Source organism: Pelodiscus sinensis, chromosome 23, assembly GCF_049634645.1.
Source record: "Pelodiscus sinensis isolate JC-2024 chromosome 23, ASM4963464v1, whole genome shotgun sequence".
In the NCBI taxonomy this organism is placed as follows: Eukaryota; Metazoa; Chordata; order Testudines; family Trionychidae; genus Pelodiscus; species Pelodiscus sinensis.
The window spans coordinates 7,378,974-7,396,379 of NC_134733.1; the positions used below are offsets into that span (position 1 = coordinate 7,378,974).

The 17,406-nt window shown below is 44.2% G+C and overlaps 1 protein-coding gene across 5 annotated transcripts in view; it reads right to left on the reverse strand.

Annotated features, from left to right (window-relative positions):
* The window catches only part of UBR4 (ubiquitin protein ligase E3 component n-recognin 4), a 133,145-nt gene that overhangs the window by 67,713 nt on the left and 48,026 nt on the right, over positions 1-17,406 (reverse strand). For 4 of the 5 annotated variants that reach the window (XM_075906474.1, XM_075906478.1, XM_075906476.1 and 1 more), the window contains exons 36-53: positions 15,906-15,976; positions 15,637-15,784; positions 14,926-15,153; positions 14,355-14,525; positions 12,814-12,996; positions 12,342-12,500; positions 11,546-11,698; positions 10,673-10,900; positions 9,699-9,856; positions 8,257-8,428; positions 7,073-7,274; positions 6,011-6,174; positions 5,324-5,540; positions 4,719-4,935; positions 3,191-3,223; positions 1,909-1,972; positions 1,286-1,420; positions 445-619 (exon numbers count right to left, since the gene is read on the reverse strand). In XM_075906474.1, coding sequence (XP_075762589.1) covers positions 445-619; positions 1,286-1,420; positions 1,909-1,972; positions 3,191-3,223; positions 4,719-4,935; positions 5,324-5,540; positions 6,011-6,174; positions 7,073-7,274; positions 8,257-8,428; positions 9,699-9,856; positions 10,673-10,900; positions 11,546-11,698; positions 12,342-12,500; positions 12,814-12,996; positions 14,355-14,525; positions 14,926-15,153; positions 15,637-15,784; positions 15,906-15,976 — 2,878 coding nt within the window. The remainder of the gene's footprint in view (positions 1-444; positions 620-1,285; positions 1,421-1,908; positions 1,973-3,190; positions 3,224-4,718; positions 4,936-5,323; positions 5,541-6,010; positions 6,175-7,072; positions 7,275-8,256; positions 8,429-9,698; positions 9,857-10,672; positions 10,901-11,545; positions 11,699-12,341; positions 12,501-12,813; positions 12,997-14,354; positions 14,526-14,925; positions 15,154-15,636; positions 15,785-15,905; positions 15,977-17,406) is intronic. The other variant, XM_075906477.1, reaches the window with a different exon arrangement.

The window sequence follows — 17,406 nt, forward strand, 5'->3', positions numbered from 1 at the left end:
CACACTCTCTCATCTTCAAAATCCCAGTACTTACAAGACACTGAGTAGCAGCGAGGGCTGTGCAGACTTTTGCCACCCTCCACACCACTAACAGTAGGTTTTTGTCAGTCTCATATGACCTCTTGAAAAACCTTTAAAACTGCTGGATGTACTCTGGGACACTTGCCACCTGCATCACATGATGGCATACTTCTGAATTAGATACCCATTTAATGACTACAGAACAGATGGCAGCAGACCCCAAAAGTCTAGGAACCTTCACATTTCGGTGAGCTGAAGTCTCTTTGGTCACTCATAAACCACTGAGAATAAAACATATATGATAACTGCCACCTCTTGCATAAAGCAGCTGTACATATAAAACAACATAAAATACACATAGCTACCCAAAGGGAAAGTATAATGTATAGAAAGTCAGAAAAAGAAATTCAATAGTTTATCCACCTGCTTCCACCTGTGGCAATTTCGACTCCGTGAAATGGACCAGGTTGTTTGGCCTCATAATAGCGATGGATCGAGCAGTGATCACCAATCTCTGAAATACTTCAGGGTCTAGGTCCTTTCCTTCTTTGCTAGAGGAACTCAAGTACTGGATGGCTTTACTCAGCAAGGCTTGATCCTGCAAAGCAAGGATCATTAAAACAAAGGGAAACAAGGGAACAGCAGCAGCCCATGTCTGAAAAGCAAGCAAGGGGAGGGAATAGATGGAATTATTTAACACTCTTTTTAATGAGTGCTAACTCTCCACCAACATCACTGTGGCGGATGTCAGCAGCAGCAGCAGAAGTCACTCAGCCACAAGTACCACTTGGAAAATCGATTTCCATTTCTCTATATGCCTTATCAGAGAATTGATTCATAGCTGTGTACAGGGCTAGATGATGCAGAAGTCTACATATTTATGGTATGGCTAGATTTTTCAGGTCTAACCTGAAAAATTATTTACCTGATATTTTTCTATTGTACTTGTTTCAAAGCTGGCTGCCCTGCAGACATCAGACCTATAGGATATAATTTGCAGACTAATTTCAGCATGTCCCAAGATACCCATGTATTTCCTCTGATCAACCACTTATAATACAAGATTCATACCCAAATCTTCTAAGTGCCACAAAAAGCTCTCTAATGGAAAGAAACGCCAGGAAGATGGGATAGATAGCAGAAGCTGAACACAGACCCCAGCAAGCACATGTTGCCTGGAATAGGTGCTCTTTGGGTGCACCTCATACATCAGCAATGCCACTGAGTAGTTACAGCAGGCTTGGAAAACCCTGACAAAGCTTACCTTATGGTTATGGTATGCTGAGCGGCTGGTGTGCAGGCTAGCCAGGAGACTCTTGGTCTGCTGCTGGACGCTGGAAGGAGCTGGCATTGACAGTAGCACAGTAGCCAGTTCCTGAGCTGCAGCCTTGCTTTTTTCCTGTTCCCGGGGACAGACAAAAAGCCTTCAGTAAATTTACCACTGAAGGTGCTATGGGCATTCAAATCTGACTCCTCACTCAACTCCTGCTTCATCCCCTCTTGCATCATCATCCCTTTCCAGGAATGCAGGTTTCCTCCTTGATTCACTATTGCTTTCCACATGAGGCTACCTTTTATTTAGGCAGTGTTTCAGGTTTATACACAAGAAAGTTCCTCTTCAGTTTGCTGGGCTCTCACCCACTGTGTTCACAAACGAGGTCACTTTGCAGTGCAAACTCCCCCACCAGCAATAACCACAAATGCAAATTGTCATTCAAAGCTAGTTTCAAAAGCTTTTCGCTAACTCAACTTTAAGATCTCAGCTCGGAGCAAAATGGATGCAGCTCTCTTCTGGTATCAGGCCCTTAGGGCTGCAGAAGCTGCCACTGATCTCACTCCTCCTCCCCCGTCTTTGAAAGCTCAAGATGTATTCAGAAAGTTACTTGCCTTCTCGTTGACTGGTCCTACAGCAAAGCAGCTTTCCAGTGCTTCTAAAGAACTCACTACTAGCCTGAAGGGAGAAAGGAAAGCAGGCTTGAGTACAGCAACCCTTCTCTCTCCTTAGCACTTTGCTTTATGCAGGCTACAGTCATGAGTAGCTCAGAAACAGCTAACGAATGCCAAGTACAAAATCAAAGCATGATAAAACCTGCCACAGGCACCATGCATATCATTTCATTGTGTTACAGACCAGAGTTAAACCTGGCTCACGCTCACAGACAAACTTAGGACTGCTTTAATAATCCACAGCTGAAAGACAGGGGCTTTTCTCTACCAAAGAGGATAAAACATTTCCTTATGCGGCCTGCAGCAGGGATAATTTGGATTGTCTTGACAGTACCAATTCACCATGGCCCAGAGACGTACATATGACTGCAGATCAAGGGCTGGGATGACACATGAGAAAAGTTGGTTATGCTTTTACTAAGGAAGCAAGATTCTACTCACTTGCTATTTCCACAGAGGGCATTCTTTCCAATTTAGAGTTTAATTATAAATATTTCAGCAGTAAAATGAACTGAACTTTGAGCACCTAGGTATTGCCAAAACACAAGTTACAAAAGAGATCCAAATCCTAGAGCCTTCAGTTGACCGCTTTTGACTCTGGGCAAGGTCTGTTAGTAAAATGGTCACCCACAGGGAAAGTCTTATTCAGGACTTGCACTCTTGTGCCAATTCTTTCTTGATGCACTACTCTGTGCCTCGCAATGAGACTGCCTGAAATGCTCAAATGAATCTCAAAAGGAGCACTGCAACACAGCAGGAGAGAACACAGAACAGAGTGAAAGGGGCAAAGCCACACAGATCAGGAGGGAATAGAGAAGAGGAGAGACAGCACTAAGAACAAGGAACGAGAACAGAATATAAGATTCAAAATTGGTAGAAGAAACAATATAAAGAATGGGCAAGTTCTTTCGTCACTTGCCTGACAATTAAACAGCTTAATACATTTCCCTTCATATACCCACAAAGCCAGTGGGGAAATGGAAAGGGAAGGGCAGGAAGTGAGCAGAATAGTGTAAAACAGATAACAGTTATGCTGTATGCAGCAGAAATGTTCAGTCCACTACATCTTTACATTTTGCTAAATCTTCTGCCATGCAATCACCAGAATGTAAAGAAGCAAATGTCACTTAAAAAAAAAAAAAAAACAGTCAACAAAAGCCACATCATGTGTTCTGCCTCTGACACACACTCATTCGTGCAGAGAAAAGGATGGCATACTAACCGGTCCAGGATGGTTAGGGACTCAGTTTCAGAACTTTTGGGGAGCAAAGAAAAAGAAAAAAAATGTGTGAAGCTCACAGAAAACTACCTAGAACACATTCTAAGCAAAAGGCAAATTAAATGGGGAGTCAGGAAGCTGGGAGAGTGATATATACACTAATTCCAAGCATGGCTCCTTCTATTTGGGCAGCATATACCACTTCCTGAACAGCAAAACAAATTAAAGGCAATCCCAGCCATCTAGCACAGAGAAGCCAAGCACAATGGTTATAAGCACCACCGAAGGCCAGGTTAGGGATAGAGAGTCTAGACACTAAATTTCTCCATAGGAACCTGCCTTTTGCATACATTTCCCAGCAAGGAGTACATAGTCCTGTGGGGGAGGTCGAGGGGGAGGGAGGGTTCACCAGGCAGCTGGGCATGTTGTAATGTATAAAGTGGATGCAAGAAAAAAAACTTGATTTGATCAGTCTAGCTCGGAGTTTTATGAAAATATAGTTCCACTGCTCAAAGGTCTCCCCTACAGAGAGAGACACCTTGTAGAGATAGGACAGCAGAGAAGAGAAAAAAAAGATCTAGCCAAAAGAGGTACTGATTAACAAATGTATAATGGGGTAGATTTTCAATGGGACGTAAATGCCTACAGCCTTTGAAAATTTCCTTCAAAGAGCCACTAAACCTCTGTGCCTCTCCAGTAAAATCAGTCAAGTTACACCAGCAATTAATTTGGCTAGTTTTTAAGACATACAAGTTTCAATCTGGACTGTCTCATCTGACCTACTTTTCTATATATTTTACTTTCTCTCCTTGTGTCTCCCACTAGCTCCCCAGCTCCACATATTCTCTGTTGCATGGACTGTAATACCCTGAGGCAGGGACAGACATTGAAGCGTACAGGAAAAGAAAGCAACAGAAATTCTTTGTCCTCTACCAAAAATAATCCCACACCTGAATACTGTTTGAATCCTAGAACAGGTTCTTATGCAATAGCTAGTATCATAATAGGTGGGCTGCAAGACTGAAATGTTTGGGAACCCCTGGCCTATGAGGATGTGGCCACATAAGTGGTTGCTATAGAGAAAGAAGAAACAAGACTATACATAGGGCAACATAACACAGAGACTTAAAAGGAGGAATGAAGAAAGTTTCTCAGGAGTCAGCTTAAGTTCAAATAGCTGCTAGCGTTTGTGATCTTTGGTGGCTGTGGAAGTATCTCAGATTTATGTAAGAAAAGGTGGCAAGAAGGCAGAAGCCATTTATGGCTGCATGAGGTTGCTGCAGATGGACTCAGTTGGTAATGTGAAGGAGAATACATGGTGCTCCATCCTCAACTTCACAAGGAAGATTAGAGGGAAACAGCAGAAAACCATTTTGGAAGCGAATCAGACTGACTCTTTGTTATAATGAGAATTGTCATGTTATATGAAAATGATGAACACCTCACTACCAATATAAAAGCTCCCAGATAAGAATGCCATGCAAGTGCATCCAGGGCACCTTTCAAAAGCAAATATAAACAAAGCATATACCTCTCCAGAACAGTCCCATTGGCAGCAGCGGGGGTAGTAGACTCCATGTCTCCAGTGCCATTTCCTTGATTCAGGTTTGGGGGACAAACATTGCTCACTGAGGCAGATGGGAAATCCTCTGGTGGCTCATCAGGCCAGCCAAACTGCTCTTTGGTCTTGCCGTAGATTTTGACAGCATCCATCATTGTGACTCCAGCAGGATCCACAGAAGCCCCGACTGCAATAAGCAAGAGAAATTTTGCAGGTTCACAGGAGTGAGGTTGCTTCACTCTGATACCAACAAGCAAGCAGAAATTTACCCAGCACGCATGTGTTCTGAAACATAGCTTTGCCTTATTTTCTAATGCTTTTCCCTGTAAGTTACCTCAGCACAGAATCCTTGTAACTCAACTAGAGGTGCTGCACTTACCGTCTGTAGAAAGGTGCTGAACCCACCACAAACAGCTACTCTAGAGAGACCACAATTATTAGAACTGTGGCTTTATCCATATCAAACTGATACTTCACATACTTGGACTTCAAGCTATCAGAAGTTCCAACAGCCCTCAGCTGCCTACCTCTAGCTTGCAGGTGGTTAAAGCATGTAATCAACAATAAAGACTTACCGAAGATGGTTAATTTTTTGTCAGCCTGCAGGGCTTCCTCACGTGTGAAAGGAAAGTCAAACCACCGAGCCCTGGTCATGTTCAACTGCATGGTGCGGCCAAAGATCTCCAAGTACGAGGGTGCTCGCTCAATTGCCTGTGTGCCAATCTGGATCCTCATGCCCGTCATCACCATTGTGCTGTTATTGTTAGTAACTTCAATGGTAAAGCCTCCAGGCTGTGGGAGACAATCATTACTCAGGAAGGGAAAACTGAAAATGAGTATTTCTAACCATAAATACCCTGGACTAAGATGACCTGTGCACCATCTTGTTGCAATGCCAGTGGCCAGTTTACCCCATGACAGGAACAGAATGTTTCCCAGGAACTGCCTTCTTATACTACCGAACTTTAGTAGTAGCCCTGTGGATCTACTGGGAAGGACTGGGTGAAGCAGCAGATAAATGGGACTCAGAGGCCTACTTATTTGAGAAGTGGTCTGCTCTGTTGATGGAGAGAAGAATTGAGCCAGAGGGAAAAAAGCAGTCAAAGAGAAAAAAAAAAAAAAAGGAAAAAAAAGAACCCCAAAAAACCCCAATCAAAAAACAGTGAAAAAGTTGAGGAACAGAACTAACGCTCCTGGTGGCAAATGACTGGCTATGGTTTGGATATGTACATTTCTAAGAGAGCCCAAAATGCCTCATTTACCTTGGTGTTGGCCACATACATGCCAGTGGAGTTGAGCCGGTGCTTTATCTGCTGGGCATTATAAACCTGTAAGAGATCATTGCCTCCAAACTCCACATCTGTGAGCTGCTGGTTGTGCTCAAAGAAGTCAATGGGGAAGTTCACCTGACTGGAGGTGCGAGTTGCTGAAAGACAGGACACGGATAACTAAAAAAGGAACACACTGAGCAGTAGTGCTAGAGTGCTCCAGTTGAAGACTGACTGCATCTCTCTTAGGAGTGCTCTAGCTTTCTAATTAGTTATGTATTTATTAAGAGACATATACCCTGCTCGGTTAGGAAACAGTCTCTTACTTAGTTTACCTGCAGCTCATGCAAATTAGATTAGTGCTGAAAGATTAAAATCATCCCATGCTAACCCCATAACACCTAGCCCCAGTGTTTACTAGTAAGGTGACTGCCAGAGGCAAACGCAGAAGCACCAATGCGATACTGTCCAATGTTCAGCCGTGGCCTTTATGCACCATGTTAGCATTACACACAGAAGAATTTTTTTTTAAATATGAATGAGTGCTGGCAAAAGGTTCTGAATTGGCGAGCCATGGAGACGTAAGTTCTCTTTGCCTAGGTTTTACATGTTTTGTAGGGGCAGCATGCACTCCTCCATACTATCCCACCAATGTGCTTTAATGCTGGCCTCTAGCAAAGAAGGGGTAATTCCATCTATATGCTCATTCGGTCCTGGGTTTTTTGAGAAGGTGACAAACTGGCCAGCTATAGCAGTGACTGTGTGATGTGGATGTGTTTCAACCACGAACAAGACTGAGACTCAAATCACCATGAGGTGGTTTTGAATTCTGCTCAATATCAACTCAGTCTAGATTCAAACCAGCAACATAGAAATGAGAGGATCCATTATTACATTCCTAATTCCCTTAGCCAATACAGATGACTGGTTATCTTTATGAAGAGATCTGTCCTACTTCTGAATGATGGGCAAGGACATCTGAAAAAATAGGGAGGGGAAGTTAAACAGATTTTCTAAAGTGGTAACAGACATGATAATAAAGGAAAGCAGCCTTACTGATAGCAGCTGCCTTGCGTTTGCGAACCGGTTTCATAATGCTGATGACACTGCTAGGCTGGAGGGAGGGCTGGAGCCAATAGGAAGTGTTCTCCACATTTGCCATATAGATTCTCAGGCTGCCGTCCTCACACAGAAGGATCATGGTGGTCCTTTGCTGCTCGTTACAGGCTGTGTGACGGATGGCCACCATGTCCTGGATCTGAAAATGGTTACACACCAGCACATGAGAAGCCCAGAGAAGCTGTTGCCTCAGCAAATAAGCTTATTGCATAAGTGTCACAAGTATCAAGGATAGCAGGTACTAAAGTCAACAAAGGCTACAATAGAGCAAGCTTCAATGGCTTTGCAGGAAGAAGGAAGAGCTGAATCTGAAAAACACTTTAAGAACTAAGTATGTTAAGGACTAGTCAACTATCTGATACCTCAACTATCCAATAAGCATTTGCTTGACTATCAGTTAGAGGCAGCAAAGGGGGGGCAAGAGGATACACGTCAAAGCGGCAGTGCCGCACAGAGCCCGTACTCCGGGCTCCCTGTGGCATTTCCATGGAACTTGGAGTCCCCAGCTGATCCTGGGCTCTATGCAGCGCTGCCACTTTGAAATGCAGAGAGGAGCCCAGGATCAGCTGGAGAGTTGCCCACAGGCTCCACGCAACATTTCCACGGAACCCAGAATCAGCTGGGGACTCCCCAGCTGATCCTAGCTCCGTGTGGCAGTTCAAAGAGGCAGCGCCGCATGGAGCCCACGGTCAGCAGGGGACTGAGTCCCCTGCTAACCCCAGGCTCCATGTGGGCGCTACCACTTTAAAATGCACAAGAGCCCCTGCTGGGGAGTCTTGTACATTTCAAAGCTGTCATACTATGTGCAGCCCGGGGCTCTTGCGCATTTCAAAATGGAAGTGCCCGCGTGGAGCCTGGAGTCAGCAAGACTTCCCGCTGGCCCCAGGCTGCACGCGTTGTTCCCGCTGGGGCTCTTATATATTTCAAAGGAGGAATGTGGAAGTGCCTATTGACTAGTTGATGGAAATTCCATCGACTATTTGATTAGTAAATTAATTGGTTGGGTTTGGGAAAGTTGGTTTGTGTACTGAAACGCTATTTTCAAGAGAAACCCGGACGTAGCAGGAGCGAGACACAGAAAAGTTCATTTGAAGTGCAAAACACAGGGACTACTCACTCACCTTGGCTTTAGCTGGCAAGGTTTTAATCTCCTGGATGAGAAAGGTATCTGGCTTCACCATGACAACCAGAGGAATGCCTGTGGTCTGCTGAACACAACACACCAACCCAGGATGGTTCATCACCTCAGACCACTGGCACAGTGCTGGGGAGGTCTTGCTTCCACCATTTGAACTACAAGAGAGAAAAGGCCAAGCTCACATTATCTCAAGAACCAGATGCAAGCGGTCAAAGCTAAGGAAGCAAAATTCTCATCCCTGCCAGCAAGACAAGTAACAGCACTGCCTGAGCGTCTCATCGCATTCACTTAAAGCGACCCCTCAGAAAACCCCTAAGAGTTAAGCCAGTATTATCACCCTCATTTTACAGATGGAGAAATGGAAATGCAAAAAGTTGCAGTGAGTCAGTGGTAGCAAGGACCACCTAGAAATCCTGGCATCCAGCCCTGTTCTTTAACTTCCTTCCTCCTCCTTTTCGTAAAAAATTTAGTTGACTTTTTTAATCATAAAAAAATAGGGAAATTACTCTTAAAACAGATTTGAACTACTTTTTTTAATCTTATACTAGAGAGCTCTTTTGTCTGACTAGTAGGGGAATGACAACAAAACATCACATTACTTGTCAGCACATCCTAGCAGACAGAATAAAAGAGCACTGGTCTAAGAGCAAAGCATTTGTGTTACTAGATACAGTGCTCTATGCTCCACCTTGGCCATAAGACAAACACAGAGGAAACAGATAAACACAGGAAAAGGTTCCCGCAAAACATAATCCCCACTTACATCTAACTCCCAGAGGAGAAAAAGCTCTGTGCAAAATGACCAGGCCAGGTCTGACAGGAGCAAGGGAGATGTTGGGGCCTACTATTCATGGAAATAGAATGCAAGGTATCTGCTTCATGTTAATATGCTGAGACACTGGCTTCAATGCCTAGCTTGGATTGTCAGAAAAGATGATAAACAAGCTTTTTTCTTGCTATTTTTATAGCATAAGAGATTGGTTTCCCTCAGGAAGCCTGAAATAAGACTTAACATGCACAATGCTCAAGGTCCACTGCAGTGCTGCTGCCAACTGGAAACAAAGGCTTCCTGCTTTGCAGCTTCCGTGAGGGTGGATAATCCCATCAGTTCCAGCTGCTGCACCATTGGCAGCTCTGCACTCAGAAAGCAAGGTTGCTCTGAAGACACCTCTGTGCTGTGAAATCCCTAGTGAGCAAGATAAACATGCACCCCACTGCAAAAGCATGTGGGTTTGGTTTCAGTCACACAGTTTTACAAGCAGAGAGGTTAGAAGCAGGTGGGGACATACAAGATGGTAAGACATAATCAACTGCAGGACAGTTCTCTAGCTAGAGCCTGGGGCAGTGACAGCTGGGTTTTTCCACTGGGAACAGTCAGTGCAGTTGTTAAACAGAAATCAGAGGAGGGCATACCCTCAGACCTACCTCTTAATGTTGATCGGGAAAAGCCGCTGCACCTCTAGAGTAGCCCTGCTGATTGTGGCTGCAAAGGATTTGCCTTGGCAATAACTGAAGAAAAGCATCTGAAGGACATGGGAGTAATACACAGATACGCCACCTCCTGCCACTTGGCCATTACTGTCCTGCAGGGACAAGGAAAAAAACCCACTTGTAATTAAACACACATATCGTCAGAACTCAAGAGTGAACAAGTAGAACATTTCAACACCAGTCCTTCCACCTTTCACACTACACGGCAAAGCTCTTCTGAGAACTCAGCCCTCGATGACATTATTGCCAAACTGCACATCAGGAGGGACTCCCAATGCTTTTGAACAAGGTACTGAGATTGCACACGCACAGGCTGCAGGGAGTGAATGACACAGCACCTGTAGGAGAACACTGCATGCCAACCCCTGTGGACCTCATCTCCAGCTGCCAAAGATGCTTTCTTTTTGGTTTGTAGTTCATCTATTTCCCCACTTCATAGTGGACTGAGAAAGTGATGCTGAATGGAAGTTGGAAGAATTGTAAAGCTAGCCAACCTGTGCAGTGCACACAAGGCCCACAGCAGTGCTGACTCCTAACAGCAACAAAGGCCCATATCTGCAGATACTGAGTAAGGGTGGATGACCCCCTCTATTCTAGCTACTAAGCCCTTTGCACAGTGCCTTGTACTGACAGTAACTCAGCTCCAAAACCTTCTTCCTACTGGGCATAACTTCCCATCCAACTGTGGAAAACGTTCAATTGTCTAGATGACTATCAAAGGGTTTAATTTCAACCTCCCCCAATCCCACCTAGGGTGAGTCAATCAGACTTTCCCACTCTCTGGGGGGGAAACCCAACTTTTTTATGTAGGTCAGGGAAAGAAAAGGAACCTGCTTCTTAATATCAGAAGCAGACACACAGAAAAAGTCACTGACCCGTTTTATGTTACAAGGGAAAACTACCATTACCTTCAAGTCTTCATGGTTGACTTCAAGCACGTTGGTAACATAGAATGGTCCATGCTGGGCACTGCTTGCCTCCTCCATGAGCTGAGTATAGATGTATCCAGCAGAGGACATGATGACTATAATGTTCTTTCCCTCTTCATTGAACAGAAATGTGACATCCCTGATTTTGGAGCTTGGCAAAAGGAAGTAGAACGTTGGACTCAAAGCATCCACAGAAAGGTCATAGATCTGTGGGAGGAAAGGGAAAGGAATTAATAGAGTACCCACAGAACAGCGCCTCCAAATGGACCATAATTCAGACTTAAACTGATGCTACAATGGTGCAAATCCTTGAGGGCAGATTATTCAGATGCCATAATATGGAGATAAAGATATTAATCTCAGCTCCACGAATCACCAATTTCTCCTGTGTTTACCAGTTTAGAAAGAGGGAAAAATGCTGGCCCCAGTCTGCAAAAAAGTGACCTTCCCTTTCAAGCACCCAGCTTTGGACAATCGAGGCCAGATTTTGAAGATAATTGAAATCAATGGCAACTGCAGGTGGTCAGTATCTTGGGTGGGAGGAGGAAAGAAATACATCAAACCTTATGTGTTTCAAGTTGAGTACAAAGTAAGGGGCCACTTAGAAAAATAAAGGCCCATATTTTCATTTCTGTAAAAAGTATATGACTAACAGTGGTGAACTGAAATACATATTAGAAAACTAGACATCCTGGTAATGTCTTTCCTAGAACTCATATTTTTACTAATTAAGAGTGCTGTGTTATCCTGACACACACTGGTGACTCTGCCAGAACCCCATGTCATACTGAAAATAAAAAGCAACACACAGCACCAAGTCATTCAGGGATGACCCACAGGCTGTGACTGTACCTTCACAAAGTCAGCAGTCACAATAGCAAGTTCTGTCTGAGATCCTGGCAGCCACACAGCCTTAATGATGAAGTTTCCTGTTGCTAGCTGGGGGTGAAGTACCAAGTGATCGGAAACGGATCCAGAGCTGCTGAATGTTAGCACATGGCAATCCTGGGACAGAAAATAAGAGGTCAAGTATTTAAAAAAAAAAAAAAAAAAAAAAATATTCCTGCAAAAACAGACTCAATGGCTATTGTTCCTGCCATGGACCGCTCATTGGCCCCAACAATAGATTCATGTAGAAAGAAATCAAAACGCTGTTTTAGGATGAATAACTTTGCAAAAGAACTGTGCCTCTTCTGGGGCTTGTTCAAACATTTCAAACTAGTGGTTTCTTAGATAGCATGTTTCTTTCACTATGGAAATTGTACACAGGTTTGAGAAAACATGAAATGATCACCCATTGCTCAGTACTAAAAGTGGCGGCAAATTAAAATTAAGACCATTCATTTCAGTGAACTTTTATGTATGTGGATATTCTTTCTTGCTTTCTGTAGCATAAAGGACAGTGTGCCTGAGTGTCATATGACTCAGTGTTTTATTTGATCATCATCAAGAATAGTTTTAAAAAAGAAGCTGCAGTTAAAACTAGTAGCAAGTGATTCAAGAATTAGAATTAGTGACATACACAATGTGATCTTTGATAGCCAGTTACAACTCTACAACCCACTTCCTTGGAAGAGAGGAACATAACTTCAGTTTGAGGTCACATTTCCAAAGATAAAAGGAACTCGCTTGGTTCTCAGACCCTTACCTTCAGCCCACACACAGCCAGATAGTCCTCCTTGCAGGGATTTCCTGTTAGGCTCAATACAGTAAAGGGAACTGGCGCAGATGCAAGACGGGTAAGGGTTAATTTCCTTTTGCTGGAATCTGCTTGTTTAAGCAACGCTGAGAGCTGTAACACTGTAATCTACAAAAATGATTGTCAAGTCAATTTTCAAGAGTTGGTATCGCAAAGAAGAAATTCTCAGTATCTAGCTTTTCATATGACCCCACCAATGTACTGTTCCAGAATCTCTTCAGCAAAAAGCAAGACGTTTGTTCTCTAAAATAATGAAACCGTTAATAATTCAGGGAGGTTTTCCAAGAGTCTAACCACTTACAAAACACTGGGGTCTGACTGCAGGAAGTCTGCTTGACTGTTTAGTCAATCTTTTCATCTTCCTTTAAAATACATTGTAGGTTGCGGTGCCATTGAGAAACATCCCCTTCTCAAGACTCACCTTGCCCTTTTCATGGCTCACAGCCAGATGCTGGCGGCGCCCATGTGGGGAAGACAGCACACACATTGCCACCCGCCTCAGCACATGAGCACTGATCAGCTGTCGGATTGTCTGGCCCTGGTCGCCACTGTAGTTCATTCGGACGTTCTCAAAAGCACCTTCCTGAGAGCCAAGTGTTGGGACCTGAGCCAATGTAGGGCACAAAGAACATACAAGAGTACAGACAAATAGAGATTTAACAACTGAAATGGGTTCATTCAGATTCACAGAATTTAAGGTCAGACTGTACCATCATAATCACTCATCTGACCTCCTGCACATTGCGGGCCACAGAACCTCACCCACCCACTCCTGTGATAGGCCCCGGTAACTGTACCTTAAAGAAGGTACTGTCGGCTGAGCTACTGAAGTCCTCAGATCTTGATTTAAAGACTTCAGGTTACACAGACTCTACCATTTACTTGTGACCTGTGCCCCAGGCTGCAGAGGAAGGGGAAAAACCCCAAGGCTCTCTGTCAATCTGGGAAAATTCCTTCCAGATCCCAAATATGATTACAGGTTAAACCCTGAGCCTGTGGATAAGACCCTCCTTCAGATAACTTCTCCATTCCTCTAAGCAACCTAGCAGCCCCTTCTCTGCACCTTTTCCAGCTTGAATTTTACTTTTTTTTTTTTTTTTTTTTTTTAAATACAGGAGACCAGATTTGCAATTTTCCAGATGAGGTACTACCAATGTCTTGTATAACGGTGACAACACTTCTCTAACACTCCTAAAAATCTATCACCTGATGCAGCCTAGGACTGCATTAGGTTTTTTTACAGCTGCATCACATTGGCGGCTCATAACCATCCTGTGATTGACCAATACATCCAGATCTATCTCGTCTTCTCTTCCTTCCAACTGATACAGTCCCCAGCTTATAGCAAGAATTCTTGTTTAAGTATATAGCCTTGCACTTTGAACTATTATATTTCATCCCATTTCTATTGCTCCAGTTTTCAAGGTTGTACAAATCTTACAAACATAAGAATGGCCACACTAGGACAGACCAATGGTCCTTCTAGCTCAGGATCCTGTCTTTCAACAGTAGCCAATGCCAGATGCTTCAGAGAGAATAAAGAAAACAGAATCATCGAGTGATCTACTTGTCCACTCCCAGCTTCTGGCAAACAGAGGCTAGGGACACTCAGATCCTAGGATTCCATCCCTGCCCATCTTGGCTAAATAGCAACTGATGGACCTATTCTCTAGCTATTTTTTGAATCTTGATATAGAGTTGGCCTTCATAACATGGCCTAGCAATGAGTTCCATGGGTTGATTGTACATTGTGTGAAGAAGTACTTCTTTTTAATTTAAACCAGCCACCTTTTAATTTCATTGGGTGACCCTTAATTGTTGTATTATAAGGAATAACTAATACTTCCTTGTTTACTTTCATGTCCTTGCTCCCCCTGGTTACCCTTTTACCAAGCTGTTTGTTACCCTTACTAAAAACATAGGTGAAGAACGCACTTGAACTGGCAAACCAGATGATCATACCATTAACTGATCTGTCATTTCCACTGACTTGTCCAAAGTGTGCAGTTCATTCAGAGCCTGCTGCGCTCGGCTGCTGCTACCCATGGCTGAAGCTTGCTGGAAGTTGATCTGAATGGCATCCATTAGGAAACTCAGCATATCCAACACCAGAGGAGCAAAGGAGAAGTTGGCCTACAAAAAAACAGATTTGACAAGTAAAGTACAAGATATACCCATGAAACCTCCACGGGAGCAGCATTTCATAAGCAAGTCTTTGAAAAGCAGTTACGGCACTGTTATCCTAATAGACAACTAAGAATCAAAGAACTAGTCTAACAACCAGTACAGCCCACCCCACAAATACTCAGTACCAAAACAGATGCAAAAATCCAGTGTTAACTCTCAACATATAACATTTTCCCTGCGCTAATACTCAACTGGCATAAAACTAAATCAAAATGGTCAAAGTCTCTAAGTTAGAAGCACAGGCTATTGTAAAGACAGCTTTATTCTAGGAGAGGCCAGAATCCTAAACAACCACTCCACAGAGGGTTCCTGACATTTGAATTAGATTTTAATACAATGACAATACCTGGGATTGCAATTCCTCTCGACAGCCCTCAACATTTCTGCACAGGCTGCTCTTCTTGGGTTTCTCTTCATCGATGCCCTTCCCATCATTGATGGTGACCTTGGATTTATCCGCTGGGGAGCTGCTTGCATGGCGAATGACACTCTCTGGAACTCTGGGCTCACTCTGGAATGCAGACTCTTTCATGGTGGAGCTCATGCCACTGCTGGGAGTTCTTTTCACCAAAGCCTGAGAAAGGCAAAGCAATATTGAGACACCAATCTGGTTAAATCCTCAGAGTATGTTGTCAGTGACAGATAAGATAGCAACAATCCCTGTACCCTGCATATCACTTTCCTTTTAGACATTATATTAGACAGGAAGTAATTCTGTTGGCAGCTGGTGGGAAACACGAAAAGAGCAGAGATCTGATAAGTGGGCAAAATGAAATTGACTTACAAACCACAAGTCATTTATGTAGGTTTGAAGTCTTAATTATTATTAAGGGATCTGCCAATTCAGAACCTTCTGATGAAGGGGGTAAAAATCATTAAGTACAAAACTGCAAATTAAGGGGGAGTGGTGGAACTTGTTCTAAAGCAGACCTCTTAGTGCTCCCATATATTGATATCACGGAATAACTACTGTACAATATAAGACTTTGCAAAGCCAAATTTGGGCAACCTATAATAATTGCAGGACAGTTTAAATTTAAACATGAAGATTCTTTACCAAGCAACTGCCATCTTCCTTTGCTCCACAGTCACAGAAAAATGAACCATATTTGGCGTAAGAAATCTCATGGTCCTTGTGACAAACTTTAGCACAAACCGTGCAAACGCCAACCCCATCCACCATCTTACAAGTGTGACAGTGGTACCTGTACAAAAGAAACCAGGCAAGTTAGAAAAATTTAGTATACCATCTTTCCTCCAAATCTGAATGGCCAGAAACACCTGGCTAAAATATTCTGCATATAGGAAGGCCTGGGAGGCACTTACCAGTGCTGGTTCATGAATTCTTTCTGTGTGATGGTGAAGGTGCACAGTTTGTTGCAAAGAGAATCTTCATCCTATTTAGGAAGCAAGATCATTTATTCAGTATATTATACATATATCTACCTACTGGAGTCAACTCTGCTAAATGCACATCTGAAATCATTGGAGTTTTAGCATTATTTAACTAAAGGAAGCTGCAGGCACTAAACAAAAGCACTTCATTTTACATCCAAGTAGCACTGCACAAAAGCGAAAATAATATATTGGGGCCCCAGTTTAAAAGGAGTAAATTATTACTGACAACCATTTGAATCTTAAAGATACATCTAGAATCCTATCCCAGTTAAGCTGTGTATTAATGTAACAGTCTGCAGCAGTAAGTCGATTTAAGATATGCAACATCAGCCATGTGAATAACGTACTGGAGTTGATGTACATTAGATAGAGTTCCTCCTGTCGCCTTACCTTACTCTTTGGAGTGGGAGCTGAAAGGGTATAGGGGTTGACTGGAGAGTGATCTGCCTTCGATTTGTTAGGTATTCACTAGACCCACTAAGTTGACCACTAGTGGATCAATCTCAGAGGCTAGATCCTGGCTGTAATGTAGATGTAGCCTCAGAGAACCAGCTAAGAACATTTTACTCAACATTTCTGCTCCCTGTCTTCAGCTCACCTCTGCTTGCTTTACTAAGAAATCTGTATCGTTGTCAACACTGAAAAGCTAATGTATCTACACAAGAACGGGCTAGATTCTCTTCTGTCTCGAGTATCATCTACAAACATGTCAACTAAATTCCAATTGCAGAATGTTTATGATGACAATGATTTAAGAGACAGAAGACACAAATGGGCTTTTAGATCCTAGATTGCGTTTGTCCAACATGAAATTAGAAAAATACTGTGTTTTGACTATATACATTGTATACACTGATCTAGAAGCTGTACAGTGAACCCTCGTTTATCGCGGTAGATAGGTTCCAAACCCTACCGCGATAGATGAAAATCCGCGAAGTAGAAGTAGGATCCTCAAAGCCTCGGGGGAAGCCGGCGGGGGGGGGGGGCATCCCAGGCGCGCCTGGGCTGCTCCCCCGCCGGAGCCCCTCCGCGGCTTTCAAAGCCTCGGGGGAAGCCGGCGGGGGGGGGCATCCCAGGCGCGCCTGGGCTGCTCCCCCGCCGGAGCCCCTCCGCGGCTTTCAAAGCCTCGGGGGAAGCCGGCGGGGGGGGGCATCCCAGGCGCGCCTGGGCTGCTCCCCCGCCGGAGCCCCTCCGCGGCTTTCAAAGCCTCGGGGGAAGCCGGCGGGGGGGCATCCCAGGCGCGCCTGGGCTGCTCCCCCGCCGGAGCCCCTCCGCGGCTTTCAAAGCCTCGGGGGAAGCCGGCCGGGGGGCATCCCAGGCGCGCCTGGGCTGTTCCCCCGCCGGAGCCCCTCCGCGGCTTTCAAAGCCTCGGGGGAAGCCGGCGGGGGGGGGCATCCCAGGCGCGCCTGGGCTGCTCCCCCGCCGGAGC